A 23,897-nucleotide genomic window follows, 5' to 3' on the forward strand; every position below is an offset into this window, starting at 1 on the left:
AGTTGGTGTATCATATGTCCGTTCGATCAACTTTGGACGCCTAGCCATCACCTGAACGGTCTAACTCTAAGGTCGATATAACCTTCTAGGCCAAGCTCCCCTAGGTTGAGCTCCTCTAGGCCGAACTCCTCTTGGCCAAGTTTGTCTGGGCTAAGCTCTTTTGGACTGACCACTTTGGATTGAGTCCTCTTGGTTGAGCTCCTCTAGACCAAGCACTCTAGGCCGAGTTCCTCCGAGCCAACTACTCTTGGTCAACTACCTGAGGCCAACCTCTTAGGAATCTCCTTGTGGTCAATCGACCCTGACTGAATGACATTACCGACCGCTTATAAAATGGTCAGATTAACTGGTAATTAAGAATCAATCTCTTAATGCCAATAAAGTTATGATTGGATCATGATTAGGCCAACAAAAAGGTAAAAGCACATAACAACCACTATAAATGAATGTTTAAGGTATGGCTTTCATATACATGTATATAACGTGCATAACAATATTCATTGCTAACCGATCGGTCATCTACTAACTTTAGCATTATAATACCTTTTGTAGATGCCATCTGACCGATTCTGAACGAACGAAAGACCTTGATGACCTAAAAAATAAGAGAAAATAACATAACAGACAAGTCATTAACTGATTGAAAGGGAGAGTGGTGGCGTATTTGGGCTTCACGGCGACGGGTCGGGTGGGGTTTGATGGTGGTGAGGTGTTCAGCAATTAAATGACAAGTCATTAACTGATTGAAAGCTGGACATTTGGTCGTTAACTATTTAAACGACGTTTGCAAAAAGGATTAAATTGAACACAAATTACGATATTTAGGACTACATTGAACGTAAAAAAAATTAGGACCATTTCGAATAAAGCTGAAAATATTGGGACCAACAGTGGTATTAAGCCATACTTTTATTTGTTTTTAAAAGTTGTATGTGTGTTTTTTTTTTCAATTGAACTAGTCATTATATTCAAACTAGTTGATATAATAAACATTAATCAAATTTAGCTTTATTTATTTTCATAAATTTAATTATTTTTATTTTTCATTTTAAGTTCTCTTCCATCTATTTTTTATAATTTCATAGTGTATAACTTTTGTAACATCCTAAACATAATAATTTTTAATAAAATCAAGAACCGTCGACAAAGACAAGAACTATAAAGTTATACAGTCATCAAAATAATCATAAAGAAACTTTATATACAAACTAACTAATCAAAACTATATACAAGGTAACTAACTACAACTACTAGACATTAGCAACCTCTCTATCTAAGTCTGCTCCAGGAAAACATCATCACCCTTTGCTCACATGCACCAGATGATCATAGCCAAAACCAGAACAAGAAAACATAACTACAAACACAAACAAAAAGGGTAAGCTAGATACTAAGACAAATCATATAATACATTAATATATCAAGCATCATACTTAAATCACATAGAACAATTAAATCAAACATCCTAAAACATGCCAAGACTTAGACTGGACTATCCATATTTAGAATGAATGTCGAGCTATGGCGGGTTGTGAACTTGTGGTGGCCTCTAGTGCTTTACAAAGCTATTGCCAACAGGTTTCACCCTACCACACTCACAAGGTTAGTTTGTTCCATGTCTTGGATCATACTGGAAGCACTCAAGACTAAGACATCCTACTACTATCACCATATATGTCAAACCTCTCTACTTGAGAATGAATGACCATTAGAGTGTCAAGATAACCCCCAAGATTGAGCTTCCTGCATTCATACTAATGATACTTGAAACTACACCAAGAGGTTCTACCTTTGAACTCATTTCCATAACTTTTCCATTCAATAAACAAGTAATATCACCATAAAACTCATAATAAATTATCACACATGCATCCAAGAACCCAAAACAGTGCATCAGAAAACACAGGACAACCTAAAAACTAAAAACCCAAAAACTAGCTAAGGGGCGCTCGAGCCCCATGACAACAAACTGCACACTTCCAAAACTGGTCTTTGATGCACTTGAGCTTTGTTCTAATGATCAAATGCGTTTCTTACACCTTATAATTGATGGAAAATCATATTTAGAATTAAAGCAAAGTACTCCATTGATCATTAGAATCGAAATTAGGTGCGCTCAACCATTTGACAACTCCAAAAGACCTAAACTCAAAACAACACCTTCTAACTCAAATTTATGTAAACTACAAGTCCTAACAAGTCATAAATGACCCTATGACAGACCCAAAATCATCCTCTATGTCCCAGACCTCCTAATTTGAAATCTTACCATTCCAAACCTCTAAAACTAACTCCAACCACGCTAAACTCTAACCATCAACTACTAAACACTCTTGCATCAAATTATTGCCTTTCTTATGGTATTAACAAGTCTTGAATAACCCATAACTAGACCTACAATGACAAATTTCATACTCCAAACACTATCTCATCAAATAGCTTATCAAAACCTCAATTTCAAATACCAAGACCCAATAGATTTCAACTCATTACTTCACAAGCTTTTAAATGCACATTCTAATAATTAATACAACATATTCACATGCAATTCATTATCACAATATCATCATAATTACATCACATCAGAATTTCATTGTTACATAACCAAATGCACATGTTTAGATGAACTAATAGTACCTTAAAACAAAAATCACCATTAGTCAAGTTAACATACATACAAACCCTAAACTTACATCAATTAAAGATAAACCTCTAGCTTCCCTTACCTTACACCGATGATACAAAGCTCTAAGAACATCCCTATTACTTCTCGCACAAGGAATGTTTTGGAAACACCTATGAATCACCAAATTGAAAGCGGAAAAAGTCCTTAGGACCTTGATTTACTAAAGAAGCAAAGAAGAAACATATTTGCTACATGCAAGATTCTTAGACATAATCATAGACCGTGAATGAAAAAAAAACAAGGGTAGAAACTTACTTGCTCTATTCTAGAAATTGATCGAATAAATGTGTAGATTACTTCGACATGATCTCCTAGGAGCTTCCTGATCGTCAAAGAGATGATTGAGGAGTTAGAAATCTTAGAAAGAAGGGGAAAGAAGTTAAGAGAAAGGATTGTAGAGAGATGATTGATGTTTTAAGTAATGAGACGAGTTTAAGAAATTATATTTATTTTACTGAAATATTTTAACTTTTTAAAAAGCTTGGTCTCATTATTTTAAAATACCTATGTACTCTAATACTTTACTTTCTAGGTTCTTACAATTTTCGTATAGTATTATATAGGTTTAAACCCTCGGATCGTCCTCTTATTTGTTGGGGAATCTCAAGTGGGTCCTCGTGTTTTGAACTGTCAAAATTGGGTCCAAATATTTGTAAAATTGAGTCAATTTTGCCCTGTCCGTTAAGTGTTAACAAACGGCGTTAAAATTTGCTGACGTGGTGCACATTTAAAATGATGATGTATGTTTTTTATATTACGTGGAATTTATTATTTAAATACAGAGTGTTTGAGGTGGCACCAAATGTAATTGTTTATTTAGAGATTTGTTCAAAACATTTTTACTGAAATAAAATTAGAAAAAGAGAATTAGGGATTTGGTCAGTGGGGAATTGGAATCCAAGAAGAGAGAAGGCAATCGGCTGCATTCTACCAGTGTGAAACCCATTAGGGTTTTTCACCTCTCCCACCAGACCAATTGGTCTATGCATCCTCCACTTGAATCCAAAGGGAACCAAAGGAACCCTAGAAGCGCTCATCTCCTCCGCTCATGGCGTCCGCCTTAGCCTCCACCCAACCGGCCACCGCGAGTCGCGGTCTAAGGCGTGTCCGCCTTGTCCTGTCTTGTCTCTTGATGAAAGGTTTTCGAGATGTGCTCATACATGGTGGGATTGTGAAATTCAGATCTCGCCCTGTGAGTTCTATCCACCTTTTTCGATCATCCTCGTCCAGGGTCATCAGATTGAGTGCAGAAACAACCTCATATCACCTTTTTCTTAGCAATGACGACGACTTTGTAATAATGGGTTTTTAAAAGCTTTAATCATGCTTCAAAATTGTTATGCCTGGCACTTGTTTCTGCTTTATCTTCTCCCAAGTTCCTACTTTTAAGGAATTGGCAAATCTGATCCAAAATAGATTTGTTATTTTGGATGTGTAACTATTTAAATGCAGTTAAATGTTAACCGTCACTTGCCATTGAACCATGATTCAGTTCAAATGGAGATTTGTGTTATCTTAAATTTTGAACACTCTACATTAAATTCATGTATAATGATTCCTATTAAGAAAATTTTCACCTTTCCACAAGTCATGTTTTACAAGAGATGACAGAAAAATAGTCTTGTATTCTCATGAGCTAAAATATCAGTTTTCAATTCAAAGAAGGCATCTTCTGGCAAAAATTGAACATGATTATGTGACAGCACAAATGATGAAAGGCTTATTTTGTGATTACCTTAAACTCATTATTGGATTGACCCTTTCAAGATTTTTCACTTGGTAACACAGTGCCCCATTTTAGAGTAAGCAAAAAACGCATTTTTATCCAACATAAAAATTCAAATAGATAGTTCATCACTTATCTGTGTGGAAGCTGTTAAATGAGGTAGCTAGCTTATTTCAACTTCTCCATGGCTTCTTTTCTTTCCTTATCTCTTCCCAAGCTCAACTTAATAAAGGCCTCTCCTGGCACAGGATGAAAATACTAAAAAATTATCAGGAACTTAAATTTAATCAAACCTATTAAAATTCATAGAAATTGTTTATAAAGTCTAATAATTTGAGGTATGGATTAAATTATATCCAAATGTTTGATAAAAAATATTTAAACACGGGACTCTGTCAGATGTTACATTTAAGTTGGGAATCAATCATTTTTTATAGGTTTAATAGGTTCGGAAGTCCCTATATTTGTGGGTTAGTTTCAATTGGGTCCTTCAATTTTGGAAGTAATCAATTGAGTCCTTGTTTTGGTAAAATTGAATCAATAACGTCCTTGCCGTTAATTTTAGTAAACGGTGTTAACTTTCTAGCGATGTGGCATGCTGAGGTGGCTTTTAATTACCACGTGGCAAACCTTCTCCCCTTTCCCTTTCCCGAAACCTTCTCCCCTTCCCCTTTTCATCTAAAATCTGAGCTTGATCATCCTTATTACTTCCGTCGTTTGGATCAGCCGCACTACCCTCCTGAATAGGCAATGTCTCCTTAGTTGAGGGAATTTTCAAAAAGGATGAGATTTCATCTTCGGCATCACCATTTCCATTTCCATAAAAAAAATCATCATCTCCAGACACTCCAGAATCAACACCATCCAGATGAACAGTATCATTTCCCGGCTCATCCCATTTCGAATCCTGATTAGAAATTAAATCAGTTTCACCCAGGTTCCCATATCGTCATTAGTACGCACTCCGACTTCCTCGGCACGGGGATATTCAACTCCGATGGCAACACATGGAAGTTCCAAAGACAACTCGCAAGCCACGAATTCAATACAAAGTCTCTCCGCAAGTTTGTGGCGCAAGTGGTGGATGCCGAACTCTCCCACCACCTCATCCGCATCATGGCTTCAGCGGCACAACAAGACCAGATCCTCGATTTCCAAGACATCCTTTAACGCTTCGCCTTCGATAACATATGCAAAATCGCCTTTGGATTCGACGCAAACTACCTGACGCCATCGGTTGAACGGAGCAAGTTCACGGTGGCGTACGAAGAAGCGTTACAAGGACGAGCCCTAATTTCTCTAATTTCCCCAATTTCTCAGATTTCCCCAATTTTGCAGATACGAGCTACCTGACCCCAAAATAGGAAACATTGTTTTGGTTTAATGAGTTATAATTATATTTCGAAAATTCATTTATTCATATTTCGATGCAGAGAGAGGGCCAGGAGGCAGCGCAGATGGTCCGCCAGAGGTTGTGATCGGTGCAGAGACGGCGGAGGTGGAGGGTGGCGGAGGATGCGGAGGCGAGGGTGGGGCCGTCGAGGCGATTAAGGATGTGGGATCGAATGATGTCGAGGTGGAGAGTGGTGATGTCAGAAGAAGAAAAAGAAGAAGCGGCGTCCATGGATGGCATGAGAAGAGAAAGTAAGAATAGTGAGAAAATAGAAATTTTGAAAGAGTTGTATGCTTACTTGGTTGGGGTTGCACTGAGAAGGATAAGGATTATAGATACGATGTTGGTCATGAAGGAAAAATTGTGTATATACAGAGAATGATACGTTGGACAGCTTAAACAGTGCCATCAAGATGACTCAGCTTGCCACATATTAAAAAAGTTAACGTTGTTAACTGCATTTAACGGAAAGGTTATTACTGAATCAAATTGACCAAATTAAGGACTCAATTGATCACTTCCAAAACTGGAGGACCCAACTGAAACGAACCCGCAAATATAGGGACCTCCGAACCTATTAAACCTTTTTTATATGACAGGGAAGTGCTTGGATCTCCAAGAAAGCTAAGGTAGAGATTTCCTACATTTTGATAAGGCGAGAAGGAATCCCCAATTCAATTTCAGAAAAAACCCAACCCTAGTGTCGTAACGGTAGAACTCCAAATCGCGTTTTAAAAACTGCAGAAAAGGAAACCAAACGCATCCACCCAAATTGCAAGCCTTACGAGAGAATAGGAAACTCAAAATCCCAAACGAAACCTTCGCCGCAAAACGCAGAAGCCAAGCCGCACCCTCGTCGTGCCTTTGTCGCACCTGAACACGTAACCCCTTCCTACAAACCCTTGCTAGGACCAAAGCAAAGAGGGAAGAAGTTCTCTCCCTTGCGACGCGAATCAAAGCAAGAACAGAGAGAAAAGAGTCTCTCCTCCGAAAGGAACCGTCATTGTCGCTCACCACCATTAACAACCATCACCGACGCCGTTGGCCGAGGGATCTTTTCCGGCCGCGACGCGCCATAGCTTCCGACCTTTTGAACTTTCCAACCTGGTCATCCAATGATCCTTCCTGCTTATTAAAAATCTCCAGAAGAAATCCCTAATATGAACAATTAAATAATATAACATTAAATAATATAACATTACACATCATATAACACCTATAAAATACATAATAACAAATTAAATAATAAATTCCACTTAATATAAAATACATACATCATCCTTTTAAATGTGTACCACGTCAGCAAATTTTAACATCATTTGTCAACACTTAACGGACAGGGCAAAATTGGTTCAATTTTACAAATATTTGGACCTAATTTTGACAATTCAAAACACAAGGACTCACTTGAGATTCCTCTACAAATACGAGGACGATCCGAAAGTTTAAACCTATTATATAATTAATTATTAGTTATTTTAATTTATAATATTGATTCTTTTATAAATTTATCTGCATAAAAATTTTTAAAAATAGTTTAACAAATATTAAAATAATAGCATAACAAAATTTAAAATAGCGTGATAATAATGAAACAATTAAAAAAGCTAGAAACTATCTAACTAAAGTAATTTGCAACTCATAAGATAGAAGGTTTTACAATAAATTATTTTAAGATAATGATCAAATATTTTCTATAGTAAGTTATAAATTAATAGCCAAATTATTGATTTTACAAAACACACTTCCTTTGTGTCTTACAAACATTTATATAAAATCAAACTAAAATTTCATTAATTTTTCTGACTAATTTTATAATATTTTAAAAACATATTCACAAGCTTGCAAACTTTCATAAATATAAATAATAAAAAAGCATTTAATTATATATATATATCTTTTGTATTATAAAATTAGCAAGTACTTAACCATTGAATTCAAATTTAAATACGAGACTCAGCCAAGAGAATCTTAAAGTACTCAATTTAACTTTGTATCTATGATTTTAAAATACACCATATAACTATTTCAAAAAATAAACAAATACAATAATATAGACTAGATTTGTTTTTTTTTTTAAAATCTGAATGAATTTATTTCCACTTCTACTTATTAGCCATAATATGATTTTGTGAAATTTCAAAACCGATTTCTAGCGAGTCATTTCTATAAGTTACCTAATACAATGGAAATTTTATTAATTTTGTCATATTTTTAAATTTAAGAAATCATCTTACAGTTATGTTTGATCATGTATTTCACTTCCACGTGTAACAACACATACAATCTAAATAAATAACAAAAATGACAAACTACCAACATTTTCCATGATAGCGTTCGATTTAGTTTCGATGTGTTGAAATAATTTATTGTTTATTAAGTTATATTTAAGATTTTACTTTTTTATATATTAAATGAACAAAGATATAAAAAGAAATATTTGTTCAATTAATATTGAACAATGTATACGGATAGTGTCATGAATTTTGTCTCATTTATATAAATACATTTTCTTTTTAAATTAAAAATTACTATTTACAAAAATTATGAACTGATATGAATACAAAAATTACTATTTATCTCTATTGTCTTATATAAAAGAAAATTAAATGTGTTAAATAGGGTAGGTGGGGTGTTTCTTTCATAAAGTAATTAATGATTCTTAATAAGGGTCAGTGACCTTCAACAAACTCTATAATTGTACACCACTAGTTTACAAAATTATCCAAAAATAATGTTTATTTATTCATTTAAAACTATTTCTAATTTTGTCTCTTTGTTTTAATGACACCACTCTATTATTTTTCTTTCTTTTTTTTTCTGTTTTTAACTTAAGACACAGGTATTCATTAGAGTATTACGGATATCAAATTTCATAGGAAATTTTATTAAAAAAGAAAAGGAAGAAACTCCAAAAATGTGATATGAAAATAGTGAAGGAAAGAGATAAAGATGGATAATGTGAAATGCCAACCAAATACATATAAAGTGTGAATTGTCAATTTTATTGTAGTATATTACTTTTGTGTCAGAATAGCACAACTATGTATAATTTTGAAGAAAAAAAATATGAATATGAAGAGTTTTTTTAATTTTTTGTAGAAAAAATGAGTTTATTATGTTTTGGATCTGAAATTAATTACTAGTAGATTAATTATTATTACGCGGCAAAAATACAAAGCACAGAATTTGTCTGCAATGGTACAGAAGTGTATATGTAATAATGAATAAAAGGAAGAGTATGATTCTGGAACAATACGTGGATCCGGTAGATTTGGTATGAGTAGCACAAAACGACAACATTGTATTTAAAAATAAAAAGAAAAGCTAAAAGAATAAGTTGCAGTGGGAAATGGGAACTGCAGTCTTCTCAGACTAAAATAATTTACTATATAACAAAAAAAAGTATGATTACAATTCGAGCTATAAAAAAAACAAAAATGTTTATTAATATTTTAGTGTAATCATACATAAAAAAATAGGTAAAAAGTACAAAATAATTGACGTCATAATGACATTGTATAAATTCTTATATTATAATAACATTTAATGTAATCATACCCACGGTTTTGAGAGTTGTGTCTATATATATTTTTTTAATTTGATTTATAATAATTCTAGACATTATATTATCACATTTCTATTTTATTATCAAAAGGAATTATAGTGATTTATAAATATTTCTTATAAGCTAATTTATCCTTATTAAAAAACAGTTTTTTTTATTTGATAACATTTCTATTTAAAAGTAACAGCATAGTAAATTACTAATATAGGCTGGATACGTTGTTGTGTCACAGTATTAAATAATTTTGTTCAACACAAGAACTCTTTTAAACATTATTTGTATAAGACTATTACCTAATAACATTATTTGTATAAGAATATTACCTACTTTTTAATTTTTTTAAATGGTATAATTTTATAGTAATAAAAATGCAAAGTGCGTGGAGAAGGTTTTAATCATGAAAAAGTGATTGTGTGTCAATGTTTATGTTGAAATGATTTCATGTAACATTTTTTCTAAAAAAAAAAGAAACAGTTGTATGCATGTATGCTAATTATGATGAGCTTGAAGGATGATTAATACTGAATAGACAATTGATATTATAACATAAACAAACATTACTTTAAATATATAGTTATTAGTTTTTTTTACTTTTTTTTAAACCTGGCAAACGGCAGGAGCAGAAGAACACTAAGAAAAGTCCAGCTAAGTTAAACTGAAACGTTGAAGGATTCAATGGGAGGTAAGGTATGATTCCATTATTTTTATTTCTTCCTCAAAGTACCTAAAACTGCACCAACAAATTTCTTCATCAACTAACATTTTTTCTTCTTTAAGGAAAGAAAACAAACCAGAATTCAAGCCAAACTAACAGAATCAAACAACTTGTCACCAAACTCAGAAATTAAATAATGGAGATGAGAGAAAGTTGCTAACTTTATTTTATTCATTGATATTAGTAAAATCCATCCCTCACTTAAGAAAAAACACAGAAGGGGATAGAACCACAGTTACAGTTATAGTCATAAAGATTTTAATCCTCACTTGGACAAATTAAAGAGAAAAAAAAAAAAAAGCCGAAAAGAAAAACAAAATTTTATGGGTTATCATCCTCATCAAAAACCCCAGCCAAACCTGTCACGATCTTCACGCCAGAAAGCGAACCTTTGGGCTTCAGCTCCGGGGGCTTCCATTCGATCACAGTGCCGTTTTCTTCGCTGGAAGTTTCTACTTCTTCAGCCGTGACTGGTTTTTCTTTCAAAAGCTGTTGTTCTTCCTTCTTCTCGTCTTTGAAGGAAGTGGTTCGCGTGTAAGGGGAGAGCCACTTGGCTTTCACATATTCAACTCTTCTCCATGGCGGCACATGCATTCCCTTCTTCTTCATACTCTGCTTTGCTGCCTCTGACACGATGCTCACGATACTCTGCAACCGATCGCATGTGCCAACGAATATGTAAGGAAGGTTCTGCAGAACAGTCTTGTAGGACTTGGTCGATCGAGCAATCTCGAATTCTGACCTAAAGTCAATATCAATTACAACCCTATCTTTCCCCATCGTCACATCTATGTATTCATATTCTCCTGCACCAAATCATATACATCAATCGATTTAAATCCAAAAGATAACAAAATTTTAAGCTGATCTTAATTTCCGCATTATTAAATTTCAGAATTAGAAAAAGAAAGTACCCGCGGGATAAGAGGGAGATTTTTCCCAGCGAGATTTGCAAATTGACACATCGTATCCAAGGGCTAACAATCCGTCAGTCACAATTTTTCTGCAGAAGGTGTCCTTGCGTTTGCAGATCTTATTCTTCTCAGCTATCTTTGCAGTGTCCGCCAGCAAATCCCTCTCGTGCACGCTCGCGCACGCTACCAAACCCTGTCCAAAACAGAAAAAATGGCGTTTCATTATTTTCGAATGCTTTCATTTTCAAACACAACCCGCTCGAACAACAGTTTACCTTGAGAGTTTCGCACGCCTCGCTGGAAGAGTAATTCGAGTCCCCGTAACCGCCCAGCGAGTTTGATTCTTCGTCAGAGCTATCGTCGTAGTTGCTATTGAAGCAGTTACAGCGGTTGCGGTGCGACACGGAGTGCTTCTCGTGACTCTCCTCTATGAAATTCTGCACCATTTTCGCCAAACAAGCCGAACTCGGCTCGAAATCACTGGAGCCGTTGTGCGGTTCCTCGCCACCGGAGATCTTTTCCGGCGCTGAATTTCTCAGAACGCCGGAGAATTGACGCTCAAGGAGCCGCTTCAGGCGCGACTTCACAACCGGCTTGGCCAGCTCAAGCCGAGGCCCTTCGGAAGGGACCTGAGAATCGATTGGTTGAATTTTCATCGGAAAAGGCATCACGAATCTCACGCTCTCTCACTTGTTCGTCTTTTCCATTTCCGATTCCTGAGCTTAATTTTCAGTCGGAATCAGAACTCAGAACTGTGTAAAGAGTAATGAACCCTCTGCAGCTCTGCGAAACCAGCTTTATCGATTCTCCGCCTTCGGTTTTAAAATTTGGAGACGAAGAAAGTCAGAAAAAGTAAAAATAAAAATAAATGTTCTGGTAAAACTGTAGACGCTGAAATCAGAACAAGTCTCTTCGATTTTCTCCCCTTTTCCCCTCCTATTACTATTATTATATAGCGATACTAATCTGCCTCGGGCTTACGAGACGAGGCATGGAATAACTTGAAAACTATGCTAAGTAAAGTCGCTTTTGCTTTGGGTTTGCAATTGTATTTGTACTTCTACAGATACGGTAAGAGTTTCCATACAATGTCAATTGAATCCCAAGATCACCAGCGACCGCCGGAGCCTCCGCATTTCTACGGCGGTTGAATTTTCAGACTAATGTGTCACCGGAGAGGAGGTTAGGTTAGGGGAAAGTATGTGTGTGGTTGCGTGAAGTTATAGGTTTCGTGCAGGAGACGGCGAGAGAGAGGATAAAGAAGGGAGGAGAAAGCAGAAGAGTATTTAAAGGGAAGTTAGACAAAACTGCGATGAGCTGGGAGGGAAACGCCACGTGGAATCCTACGTGGCAAAATGCGATAACTGTTATGGCGGAGTGCGGTGAGTATCGAGGTCTGAACCGGGTTCGACGGCGGCATGGCCATGGTGGAAATTCAAAACCCTTTACATTTATGATATCACTTAATACTCTTCTCCTTTACATTCAATGATCTTGAACAGTGTTTGGTACGTGCAACATAAATATGTTCAGCCTCAGTTATTCTTTCTAGCTTAATTAAGTTTTAAATATATTTTAGCAAGAAAGTAAAATAATTAAGGTATTTAAAAGGAGTACAGTTTATGAAGATATAGATGAAAAAGTTGAAAGTGGTTTTGAAAGGAATGTGTAAATACAAAAAAGAAAAAATGAGTAAACTCGAAAGGTTAGAGGGCTATTTTGGAAGAGTGCGGTTACATTATTTTAGAGGCAAGAAAGTGGTCCTTGTTTGAACACGACGTTGACATGTCCTTCTAAATGACGCCACGAATCACATTCTAGTTTTGAGCCGTTGGATTGTTTGTTGGGAAAGGAAAATCACGGAAGTCGTGATTATATGTTAAGGAGGCATAATTAATTAGCGAAAAAGCTTAATTAAACGGTTGTTGTTTCTCTCTCTATGAAACACGGGTAAGTGTCTTTTTTTATAACAGAAAGGAAAGGGGAAATTTCCAGACAATGATTATGTAAAATAGTTGGAGACAATGACAATGAATTATAAGGATGGTTGAGACAACTTAAAATGTATGATAGCTGAGACAACTAATAATTTAAATGTACTCTTCTTTTTAAAAATAAAATAAAATTAAAAGTATGATAAAAATGGTGGTATTTAATAATAATTAATTAATGATAAAAATAAAAGTTTGTTTTTTATGATGAGGTTATCGGATAGAGGAGAAGGTAATAAATGGTGGTCCATGAATGAAGAAAAAGGAAAGATGATGATGGTCCATGCGATGGTGTGGACCTCATACTGATGCTGATCATGTCGGGAAGGAACCCAACTGCTACCTGCTAACATGGTTTTGGTGTGGCCCATGAATATACTTCCCTATGTCCTAGTTTATCTGATGCTTGATGGGACATCGTGCCATGCCCATCTCTTGCGTCATCCATAATATTGTTACATTTTACTTACCATTTTTTAAAAAAGATACTGAATTAACCCATAAGAAAGAAAATGAATTGAAACCATTCTTAAGAACATTTGATTTTGTTTATTAATTTTAGTGTGTAAAAATAAGTTCAAAAATCGATGATTTAATTTAATTTTATTTATGATCTCATGTAATTAAGACATGAAATTTAGGATTAATTATTTATGAGCTTAAGTGATTTGTTTGGGGGTGTAACAGAGAGAGATTGAGTATAAAATGAGTGAGAATAGTATATAGGAGAAGCTAACAAGAAAGTCTCCTTCCTCCGCTTTTTTATTCCGTATGGAATGAATTCAAAATCTAGCTTTAGGAGAAGGCAATGAACAATAAGGACTTTGGTTTAGATTATTATCTTTTTCTTAAAAAAATATTTTCTTATTCTAGTATATGTATGATTTGTTTGCGGAAAAAATTAAAATTAATGTAATGTTGACTTTATATTGTAAGATTTAGAAATAAAAGATATTTCTTATATGTGATGTTTACATATTTTATTATCAAGATGAAATATTTAAGAATATAAAAATTGATTATAAGTTTCATTTCCAAATAAAAAAAAAAAACTCTTTAACATTATCTTTTTCCTCTGGATTTTGTCTAAATTGTTTAAAGATATGTTCATTTTTTTTTAATATTATTCTATTACAAAAATCTTGACATAAATTACAATAACTCTGTATAATTAAAATCTTAATCAGAGTAAGTTCATATTTATTCATTTTCTTGAGTTAGTTTTTAGATATATGAAAATTTGCTTACATGTGACTAAATTGATCTCAAGATGAATCTCTACTTATCTAAAATTGTTAAAGAATGTTTAAATCATTTATAAGAGTTTCTTTTGTATACATGTATGATAGCTTTTGAGACTCTTTTAGAATTGAGAAGTTTGATTTAGAGTAAGATAAACTAATGGTTTAGCTTGAGTGTGATATGCTCAGTATCTTTGATACTCTAGTTTTTGGTCAATTTGGTTGAATGTGATATTATTTGAACTAAATATATGAGTTTTGGCACAAGAAATGAAGAGAAAAAGTCAAATCGAGCCAATTTGAACAATTGATCTGTCTTTAGAGTTTTTTAAATAATATAGATTCATTGGATGAGTCATCCTTTTGATGAGAAAAAAAAATTCAAAAATTCAAAATCCAAAAAATTAAAAGAGTATTACTCAATGACCAAGTTTCTAAATAGGAGTTCAAGTGTTTTTTGTTTGTTGAGCAAGCTAATCTCTTATTGAACAAAACTAGTTATGTGAAAAATTCAAGAGTTTAAATAATATTTATCTCTAAGTGTGTAAATTCTTGCTCAACGAAAATGTTTTTTTATAAAATTTACCAATAGGCATTCAATGGTAGACTAGATTTTTGTTACGAGAGTCAAAATTCACTTGTTGTACCAACACCTTTTATTGAGAAATTGAAATTTTGACTAAACAAATTTCAAGATGTACTTAATTTAGTAGATGAGTCAAGTGTTGATTGAGCGAGAGAATGTTTTATAAACTTTAAAGAAATAAGTTTTCAAATGTTTTTAAATTCTAAAATTGATTTATCTTCCTATATTTTGTTATATTTGAGTAATATATTATGCTGAATGTTATAATAACGCAATTGAAAAATTAATTGTGATTTATTAACATTTAAATTGAGATGAAGTATATATGATTGATGATATACGATGAGTTTTGATTAAGATAAGATGTAATATGAAATGCATAATGATTTAATTTCATATGTGATATATGATATGATGTAAACATAATCATTTTCAAGGAGGAAAGAGTATTTTGAGAGATTACAAGTTGTTTTCAATAAAGATTTTAAAAAGAGATTATTTTGATTCTACTAATATTTAGCTCACCTAGAGAAAGATAGTATGTGAAAAAGATTGACAAAGGTTCCTATGACCTACTTTGTGGTATGAAAAGCAAATATGTAGATTATAAGAAATTTATCCTACCATATGATGAGGACTTAGTTTCCTTACATGTAATTCTATAAGAATGAAGATAATATGATAAGTACAACATCTCTTAATCTAATTCAATAAATAACTTTGATAAAAATAAAATAAAGTGTTTGAGAGGTAATCAATTTTTTGAATTAAAATGTGTAATCATTTGATTCTAAATGTTTACAATTTGTTTAATTGATTTTACTGAGTAATTGATATCCATAAAACGAATGGATAATATTTCAGATGGAAAAATTGAATAATGATAGATTGAAGTTACCTTTTTTCGAAAAAAATCATGTAATTTTAGATAATTTTAATATGTTGAATGATTACCTTTAATTTTAAAAAACAAATAAATAAAAGAAGCTAGTTAAAAAAATTGAATAAAGTTAACTAAAATTATCGTGACTTTTAAAAATAAAAGAGTCACTAAATCTATTTTAACTGAATGGTGATATAGAGAAATTACCATTGTAATAATAATTTCTTATATAATGTAGCCAAAAAGAGATGTTACATAATGTTTGTTTGTAAAGGTACGACTTTTGAAGTTTTTTTTTGGGTGTTTTTACTTTATCTCCTTCGAAATCAAAGTTTCTTCGACACTAAGAAAATTCAAGTTAAGGGAAAATAGCTTGATTAAGTTTTTAATGAAATTATGGATTTAGAGGGAATTGCAAGTTTACACTGTAATTGACTGTCAATAAAATTTTGATCTCAGCACACATAATTATGAATTTTGTAAATACTTAATTTCTCTTTTAATTTAATTTTTATGAGCTTATTAATGTGAATACTTGTACCTCGTACGTACACAACTAGGAAAGAATTGAAAGATGAAATTATATAAATTTATAACAAAATAATCTCTGAAAGTAGTTTTAGATTTTGCACCAAGCATGATTTGGAACCACTGCATTTCGTCATTTCCAACCTCCTGGGAACAATACATGTTAAGATGCAATGAAAAAAAAAAGAAAAATCAAGCAGAGAAGAAAGAAATAAATACCTTGGAGGACGGAGTGGAGGATGAGGCATATCTCACAATAGAGTAATACTTTTCTTCAATCATAACTCTTAATGGATGTTTGTTCCCCTTCCATTTGATCAGCTACGTACACCTTCATCTTTCATCATTTCCTCTGCATGTCTATTTCATACAAATATCAGGTACAGTTTTGTAGCATCCAGATGACGGAGCAGAATAATGAAATGGTTTACTAGGATGTCCAAAGAGAATAATGAGAAAGTATTATGAGAAACATGTATCCGCTTCCTCAGCAACTTTCTATCTCTGTCTCATCATGCCTCAATAGCTGTTCTATCACCAATTATAATAGTTTCCAATTCTTGAATTGCATAACAGGTGCGATTCTGATAAGGAAGCCAATCGTGTCGTTGTCAAGCTCAACGATGGAGTAGGTCACGTGGTACCTAGATCCATCCACTTCGTCAAACAATTGTTCAGCTTGCTTGAGATGCTTCCTTTTGCATAAAGAGTAAAAGCTTATCAAAATCATGAACAGTTGGCAAAACTCCAAACTCATACATTCTATGGAAAGACCGAATAGCACCACCTGCCTTGAAAATGAGCCAGAAAATCTCACTGTTGATGTCATATGAACTAGAGTCTCTCACTTCTATGAGAAAATCCCATAGAATGGCAAACTGTTTGCAACTTCCCAAGATTTCCACCAAAATGTGGAACCTCATATCACTGATCCGAAAACCTGGAATTGATTTAGCCCAAAGAAAGAATCTTTGGGCTGAGAAGCTAAGATTCTTGCACCTCTTCAAGACCTATTCCACCAATTTAGTGGGTATTTGGCGGGAAAGTGGATTGAGTTTAAGTTCTAATGGTGAGGGTACCGGTGGTGACTTAGTGGACCAGATATCTCATTTACTAGTTTTGGCAATAATGGTGTTGAGACTTGTGGGGTTGAGCTTGTCTTGGAGAAGGGTGCAAAAGAAAGAGGGCACGGTTTCGTATTTGGAAAAGAGTGATTGAAAAGCCATTTTCGCCAATGTGATATCAATCCAGCGCCCGGCAGGATTCAACTTCGTTGAAACACCTTCATGAATGTACATGTTATATGTGCTAGTGGTCATAGCTCGCGCAACTTGCATTCTTCCCTGTTCAGACAACATCGCAAGAAAACACCAATTCATGTGCAAAACAAGAGGAAAGAGTGATATTTACTTACAAGCACAGACACATTAAACTGAAGAAAATTAACATAAAACAAATTATGATAAAATTCAAAACGGTTTCAGCTTACAAATATGCAATCTAGTACCACTACCCGGGGCATAATCAGCTTATTGAAGGCGTAATGATTAATAATGCACACTGCCTTTCTATGGCCTTTTCTGAATGTTCCTTTGTCAGAGCAAAGAGATCACCCAATTCAATTTAATATAACTGTTTTTTGTAGTTCTTCAAAACAAATTTACAGATATTATTCCTCTTCACAACACAATTTTAAAGTCTTTAAAAAAAGATCTTTTGAAATTTGTTCTCCGAAAATACAATGTTGATCCACTTTGGCAACTCCATACGTGGAAAACGGAAGTTACAATAAATGATGAATCAAAACAACTAAATAAGTAATAAGAAAGTAATAAAATTTCTTCCAACTTGGAAGAATATATGAGGAACATAAAAAACAGAAGACATTAGGAAAATTTTTTCGATTATAAACCGTATAAACTAAAGAAATAGATCAACTTGATAAAGGGTTTACAGAAGTATCTAAAAATTCGACAAACAATCCTTAAAATGGATAAAACTATCAATGTATTAAGGATCTAAAACTTATTTAAGCCTAAGTTATCATATATGTTTGTCTATTTAATCATAATGATGCTACAATTATCCAAGCAAGTGAGTATTTAAATTTCATTTTCATTAATGACGGATATTCGTTTCTATCTAAATTCTTGTTGAATAAGTTGAAGTAAATTAGAATAGAATAAGACCAAAACTTGTTTAAACGGTTAACAAATGGAAGTAACAAGGATTAAATATACTAAAAATAATTAATCATAATGAACTATAATTTGAATTTTCACATCTTTAAACAACAACTTACGTAAACAATACATATGAAAAAAGAAACTAAGAAGAAAAACACTTAAAAACGAGGAATATACTTCACTAAATACAATTAAAGTGAACATTTCCCCTCAAATTATTTTGAATTCCTCTAAAAAAAAGTGTCAAACATTTATTTATAGAAGCTCTACAAAGTAATGATATTTACCATACACGGCCTAAAACCATTGTATTGGTGTTTAATTTAATAAAAAACCATTACATATAATAATTTTTAATTAAACATCTGTGATTGACAGCCTCAACTTGTGAATAGATCCAACCTGTTAATTTGATTAAAAGATTCATGTTCGAATAAATGGATTAATTTCCGAACCTGTTTCCAATTCAAAAAAAATCCGTGAATAAACGAACCAGTCCTTGGATCAAATAATAATAAAAAATATTTATTAAAATCATATATATATATATATATATAAAATACTAGAAGAAATATTTTTTTCCTTACATGTTTGAAGCTAAAATTAATTAAACTAAAATGTGTATCGATTTAAAAACATTAAAGTTCAATCCTTCTAACTTGAAAACTAAGGCCTTCAAGAAACAATAGATTGGTCTCAATATTTTCGGCTAACAGAGTCTCAAAAGTGTCCACAATCAAAGCTGACATAGATCGGTCACCAAACAAAATCAGAATCAAATCAAAATTTCAATACCAACTTATCATAATACCAAATTAAAAACAAATGAGTAACCAAAGTAGTTCAATGAATAACCCCAAAAAAGAAAAAAAGAAATTCAACGATTTGATGGGAGAAAAGGAAACGGAGGGCCAACCTCCACTTGTCACCGTGGTGTCGGAATCCTGAACTAGTAGCGGTGGCTGCATAGCGCGAGTGGAAGGACGAGGTGCCGAGAACAGAAGATGGACGGTGGAAAATAAAGAAAGAGAAAAAAAAAAAGAATGGAGAAGAGAAACGCGAATCATTGCAAGTTTCTTTTAGGGTTAGGTTTAGGTAAGTTTTACCCGAACTCGTGGTTAAATCCGCGAACCCACGGATTAAACCCGTTAACCCGTGGGATTCATTTCACTACGGTCTTATACGTGTTTTAAAAATTGGATCCTGTGGATCTGACAAATGGGCTTATTTTACCTCCATGATTTTAAAACATAACATCCGCGGGCCAAACGGATATTCCGAGGACCCGAGACCGTTTACCCACCAATAAAGAATACGACCCCACCCTGCAGAGTTGGATCTTATTCCTCAGATTGTGTTTTCTCCACCTTCACCTTGAACTCTCTCTTCTCTCTCTTCTCTCTCACGCACAGGTATATCTCTCAGTGCTACGAATATTCCCGTCAGCGAAGTATCGAAGTTCTTTCATGTCTTTTGGCATAGCTTCGCATGCATTCTTTGTTTTCGTTCTTCTGTTTGTTTCTTCCATTTTAACTTTGAGATGTGTAGGCAAAAACAATGGCGGGAAAAGGAGGGAAGGGGCTTCTTGCAGCGAAAACCACGGCAGCCAACAAGGACAAAGACAAAGACAAGAAACGACCTATTTCTCGCTCATCTCGTGCAGGAATCCAGGTTTTTTTCCCCCTTTTCCTTTTTCTCTATGTTATTTAAAGTCTTCTACTTTCTCTATTTTCAATTTTGAAACCTTCGTCACTCTATTTCTTCCCTCTTTGTTTGCTTTTGTTTTGCCTTAAAGCACAAAGGGTAGGGTTGATAGATGTGAAATTTTCTGATTCACCCACATGCAGTTTAACTATTATTAAGTATGAACATGCTTATGGAACATTTTATACAAAAGGTTTAAGCACCATATATGTATATACATTTAAAATATATATACTTTTGTGTTTGTCAGACCATGGATTTGTTGCTTTAGATGCTAGGTATTTGTCCTTTGTATGAGTGTATATGGTTTCATTTTTGAGTGAATAATCTATCCATTCTTGTTCACTCATTCATACACATACATAATCTGCAACTTATTTTTTATTTTTAAGTTTCTGGGTTAGATTTATCTGAAGTGTTCTTAAAGTTTTATTTTTTGTACATTAAGTTATGTAAAGTTTGTTACCTTTTACTGTAACAGATCTGAAAGTCATACTTATAATGACACTTGATTAGTTGAAAATGTAATTTTTTCATACTAAGTGGGTACCCATATGTGTTTTTATATATTTTTGTAACTCTTGTGTTTGGAAATATAGTTTCCTGTGGGTCGTATCCATAGACAGCTGAAACAAAGGGTCCAGGCCAATGGACGTGTTGGGGCCACTGCTGCAGTATACTTGGCCTCAATTCTTGAGTATCTGACTGCTGAGGTTCTTGAACTGGCTGGGAATGCAAGTAAGGATCTCAAGGTGAAGAGGATAACACCAAGGCATTTGCAGCTGGCTATCAGGGGAGATGAGGAGCTGGATACCCTTATCAAAGGGACCATTGCTGGTGGTGGTGTCATTCCTCACATTCACAAGTCCTTGATCAACAAAACCGTAAAGGACTAAGCCTTGTGGATCCTCCTTGCATGTTACCCTGTACTGAAACTAGGATGTGTTTATTGTGAATTCATCACATTAGGCTAGTATTATTTCTTGAATAGTTTTAGAACTGAGGTGGTAGTGTGTAAATGTTTTGCTAGACAATGCTTTCTTCAACTGTTTTAGCTGGTCTGTGTTAGTGCTTTAACCATGGTGGATCGCTGGACAATTTGCTTTTAGATACAATCTGTGATTTGATGTCTCTGTTGGCCGATTCACCCCCTTTAGTTGTGTTTTAAAAGTTGTTCTAGGATGGAAGAAAAGTGTTTAAGGCTACGAAAGTTTTAATTGTGTTTTTTTGAAATCATCTTCAAAATACGAAATCAAACTTGCGAAAACCAGGCAGCTACTTTTATACTGTCGATGATTTGGTTTTTCTATGAAAAAGGACGATGACACTGAAATAAAATAATATTTGTGAATGAATACTGCGTCCTGGTTATTTGATTTGTCTAATAACTAGCATATACATTAAAAAAAGATGGATTTGTTCTAAAAATTCATGCAATTCTGTAATGGTATGGATAAGTTGAGGATTGTTCTGGTGTTAAGCAGAGGAACGTAGTTTCCAAAGCAATGTTTCCCACTATTCTTTGAATAAAAATCTCCAGATATTGAGATACTAGAAAAAATCAGTAACATACATTGTATTGATGAGTAAAATATTGTTAAACTTTATATAGTGAGATTGTCAATGGCAACCTTTAATCTGTTGTCTATTGAACTGATTGTTTGATGAGTATTGTATTATATTTGTGTGCTGATAAGAGGTATTAGGTTTGTGTGTGCTAAAATAAGCATATAAGAAAAGTTCCCACCGAGCAGCAGAATCCATCTTACACTATTAAAAAATGATCTGTCAAATAAAAAAGAAAGTATATTAAAAACTATAATGTAAAAGAAAGATCTAATGGATATGTTTTTTTATTCATTTTTTTAATTATATAGTTTAAGTTGAAATGTTTTTAAAAAACACTATCCTAAATTTTGATACTGCCATAGAATTGTCCATATAACATTTTAACTCAAACTTAATTTAGACACGTTCATAGGAGCAACATGTTTTGTTTTAAACTATGTACTTTTGGTACTAAATAAGATGTTGAATTAAATTTGTTTGAGACACATGGGATTATATTATTTTTGGAAGGCTTGAAATCTTTAATTAAATTAATGGTTTAATACATTATTTGGTTCTTACTTTTAGGGATTTGGTTCAAAGTAATCTTACCTTTTAAAAAAGTCTCATAAGCACGTGAACTTAAATGATTTTTTAATTTAAAAAAAAAGGTTTTTCCCACATCATCATCACCAATCTCCAGACAAACCCTAATTTCTCTCCAAGAAACCCTAGCCGCCGCACCATCCAGCACCGTCACCGTCATCCTCACCGGCAGTCGTCCTCTCCAACGCATCACACGCCACCACTAAAGCTATGCGACGAGAACGTGAGAAACCATAGGTCTCCACGGTTTGCTTGTAGGTCTGATTGTGGTTGCAGGTGGAGGCAAGTAGTGGCGCGATTAGTGGTGGAGAAGAGTGATGATTCGCGATCTGCAACAGTTGGCGATTTGGCTAATGGTTAGTGGTGGACGATTCTGTGGTGGAGATTGGACGGCAGTGCTGCTGGCGCGACGACGATTGGACTGGTGCGAGGGTGAAAATGGTGAAGATTGGTGGTCGTGACATAACAAGGGATCGCGTTGGGTGGTGGCGCGAGAACGAAGGTGAGATGTGAAGGTGGTGGAGGTGCAACAGAAGGGAGAAGACGCTTTGGTGGTGGCGCGTGATGTGTTGGAGAGGACGGCTGCCAGCGAGGATGGCGGTGACGACGCTGGATTGTGCGTCGGCTAGGGTTTCTTGGAGAGAAATTAGGATTTGTTTGGAGATGGTGATGATGACGTGGCATTTGCACCGTTATGTTTTTAACGGCGTGAGCGGAAAAGATCGGATTAAACATTTTTTAACGAAATATGGGGTCTTACTGAACTTTTTTAAAAGGTAGGATTACTTTGAACCAAACCCCTAAAAGTAGAGACCAAATGATGTATTAAACTTTAAATTAATAGTTAGTATGATAAGATTGATCAAATGTTACATTTTGCATTTGGGTTTTGATGTAAGTGAAATTGTTTGAGATATTCTTAATTATAAGAAGTAATTTGAAGTGAGTGGAATATTTTGAGAATGGTTTGATTCCATGTTGATGATCCCTTTGTTGCAACCTATTACGGTGATTCAAAGTTCCCACTAGGAAACCCTTCCACTGAACTTACAAAATTCATCTAATGGCTTACTAAAAGAATCTAAAACAAATTGCCAACATGCTGAGACTTAAATCTTGTCCTGCAAAGGTGAGTGATCACTACCAAAAGAATAGGAATTAACTAAATCAAATTAAATCTTCTTCTTTAAACTCCACTTCTAATCATCACCCTCCACTAAACTAAACTACGCTATTTAATGTTAGTCAAATATTACAAATACATTTTTTAATGCTTTTCTACCATGTTATTATTAAAAAGACCACTCGATTATTATCATGCTTATAATAACCAAGTTATTATCGAAAGACATCTTCCTCTCACACAGTGAAGAAAATTTTGTTATGAAGAAAAAAGAAGAAGAAAGTAATGGAATGCAAGATTAAGAAGACAAGAGCGTGTTTGTAAAGTCTTAGATGATTTTATTTGTATTTCTTTATTTCATACAGGAGATTATTTAGGTAATGTTATAGGAAAATATATTTAATTTTTGTTATCTTTTTTCTTCTTATTTTATTTAAAGATTCCGAAAGGTATATATAGTTGGGTAAATTAAGAGTAATAAATTGTACAAATGTGATGT

General features: G+C 33.8%; 2 protein-coding genes and 1 long non-coding RNA gene across 3 annotated transcripts; 1 reads left to right on the top strand and 2 right to left on the bottom strand.

Annotated features, from left to right (window-relative positions):
- Window positions 1-10,231: 10,231 nt before the first annotated feature.
- LOC108324874 (uncharacterized) lies at window positions 10,232-12,437 on the bottom strand. Its single transcript, XM_052875189.1, has 4 exons — window positions 12,090-12,437; window positions 11,278-11,814; window positions 11,003-11,195; window positions 10,232-10,894 (listed from the first exon to the last, which is right to left on the bottom strand). Exons 2-4 carry the CDS (start codon window positions 11,668-11,670, stop codon window positions 10,410-10,412), a joined length of 1,071 nt encoding a protein of 356 aa, XP_052731149.1. The 5' UTR covers window positions 11,671-11,814; window positions 12,090-12,437; the 3' UTR covers window positions 10,232-10,409.
- Window positions 12,438-16,194: 3,757 nt separating this feature from the next.
- Window positions 16,195-19,540, bottom strand: LOC108326266 (uncharacterized). The gene is made up of 3 exons (XR_001831935.2): window positions 19,334-19,540; window positions 16,451-17,574; window positions 16,195-16,378 (listed from the first exon to the last, which is right to left on the bottom strand). It is a non-coding gene; the product is annotated as an uncharacterized LOC108326266 (long non-coding RNA).
- Window positions 19,541-19,673: 133 nt separating this feature from the next.
- Window positions 19,674-21,252, top strand: LOC108326265 (histone H2A variant 1). The gene is made up of 3 exons (XM_017559658.2): window positions 19,674-19,829; window positions 19,966-20,088; window positions 20,721-21,252. The coding sequence occupies exons 2-3, from the start codon at window positions 19,975-19,977 to the stop codon at window positions 21,015-21,017; spliced, it is 411 nt and encodes a 136-aa protein (XP_017415147.1). The 5' UTR covers window positions 19,674-19,829; window positions 19,966-19,974; the 3' UTR covers window positions 21,018-21,252.
- The last annotated feature ends 2,645 nt before the right edge of the window (window positions 21,253-23,897 follow it).

Source organism: Vigna angularis, chromosome 3 (assembly GCF_016808095.1).
Source record: "Vigna angularis cultivar LongXiaoDou No.4 chromosome 3, ASM1680809v1, whole genome shotgun sequence".
Taxonomy (NCBI): domain Eukaryota; kingdom Viridiplantae; phylum Streptophyta; class Magnoliopsida; order Fabales; family Fabaceae; genus Vigna; species Vigna angularis.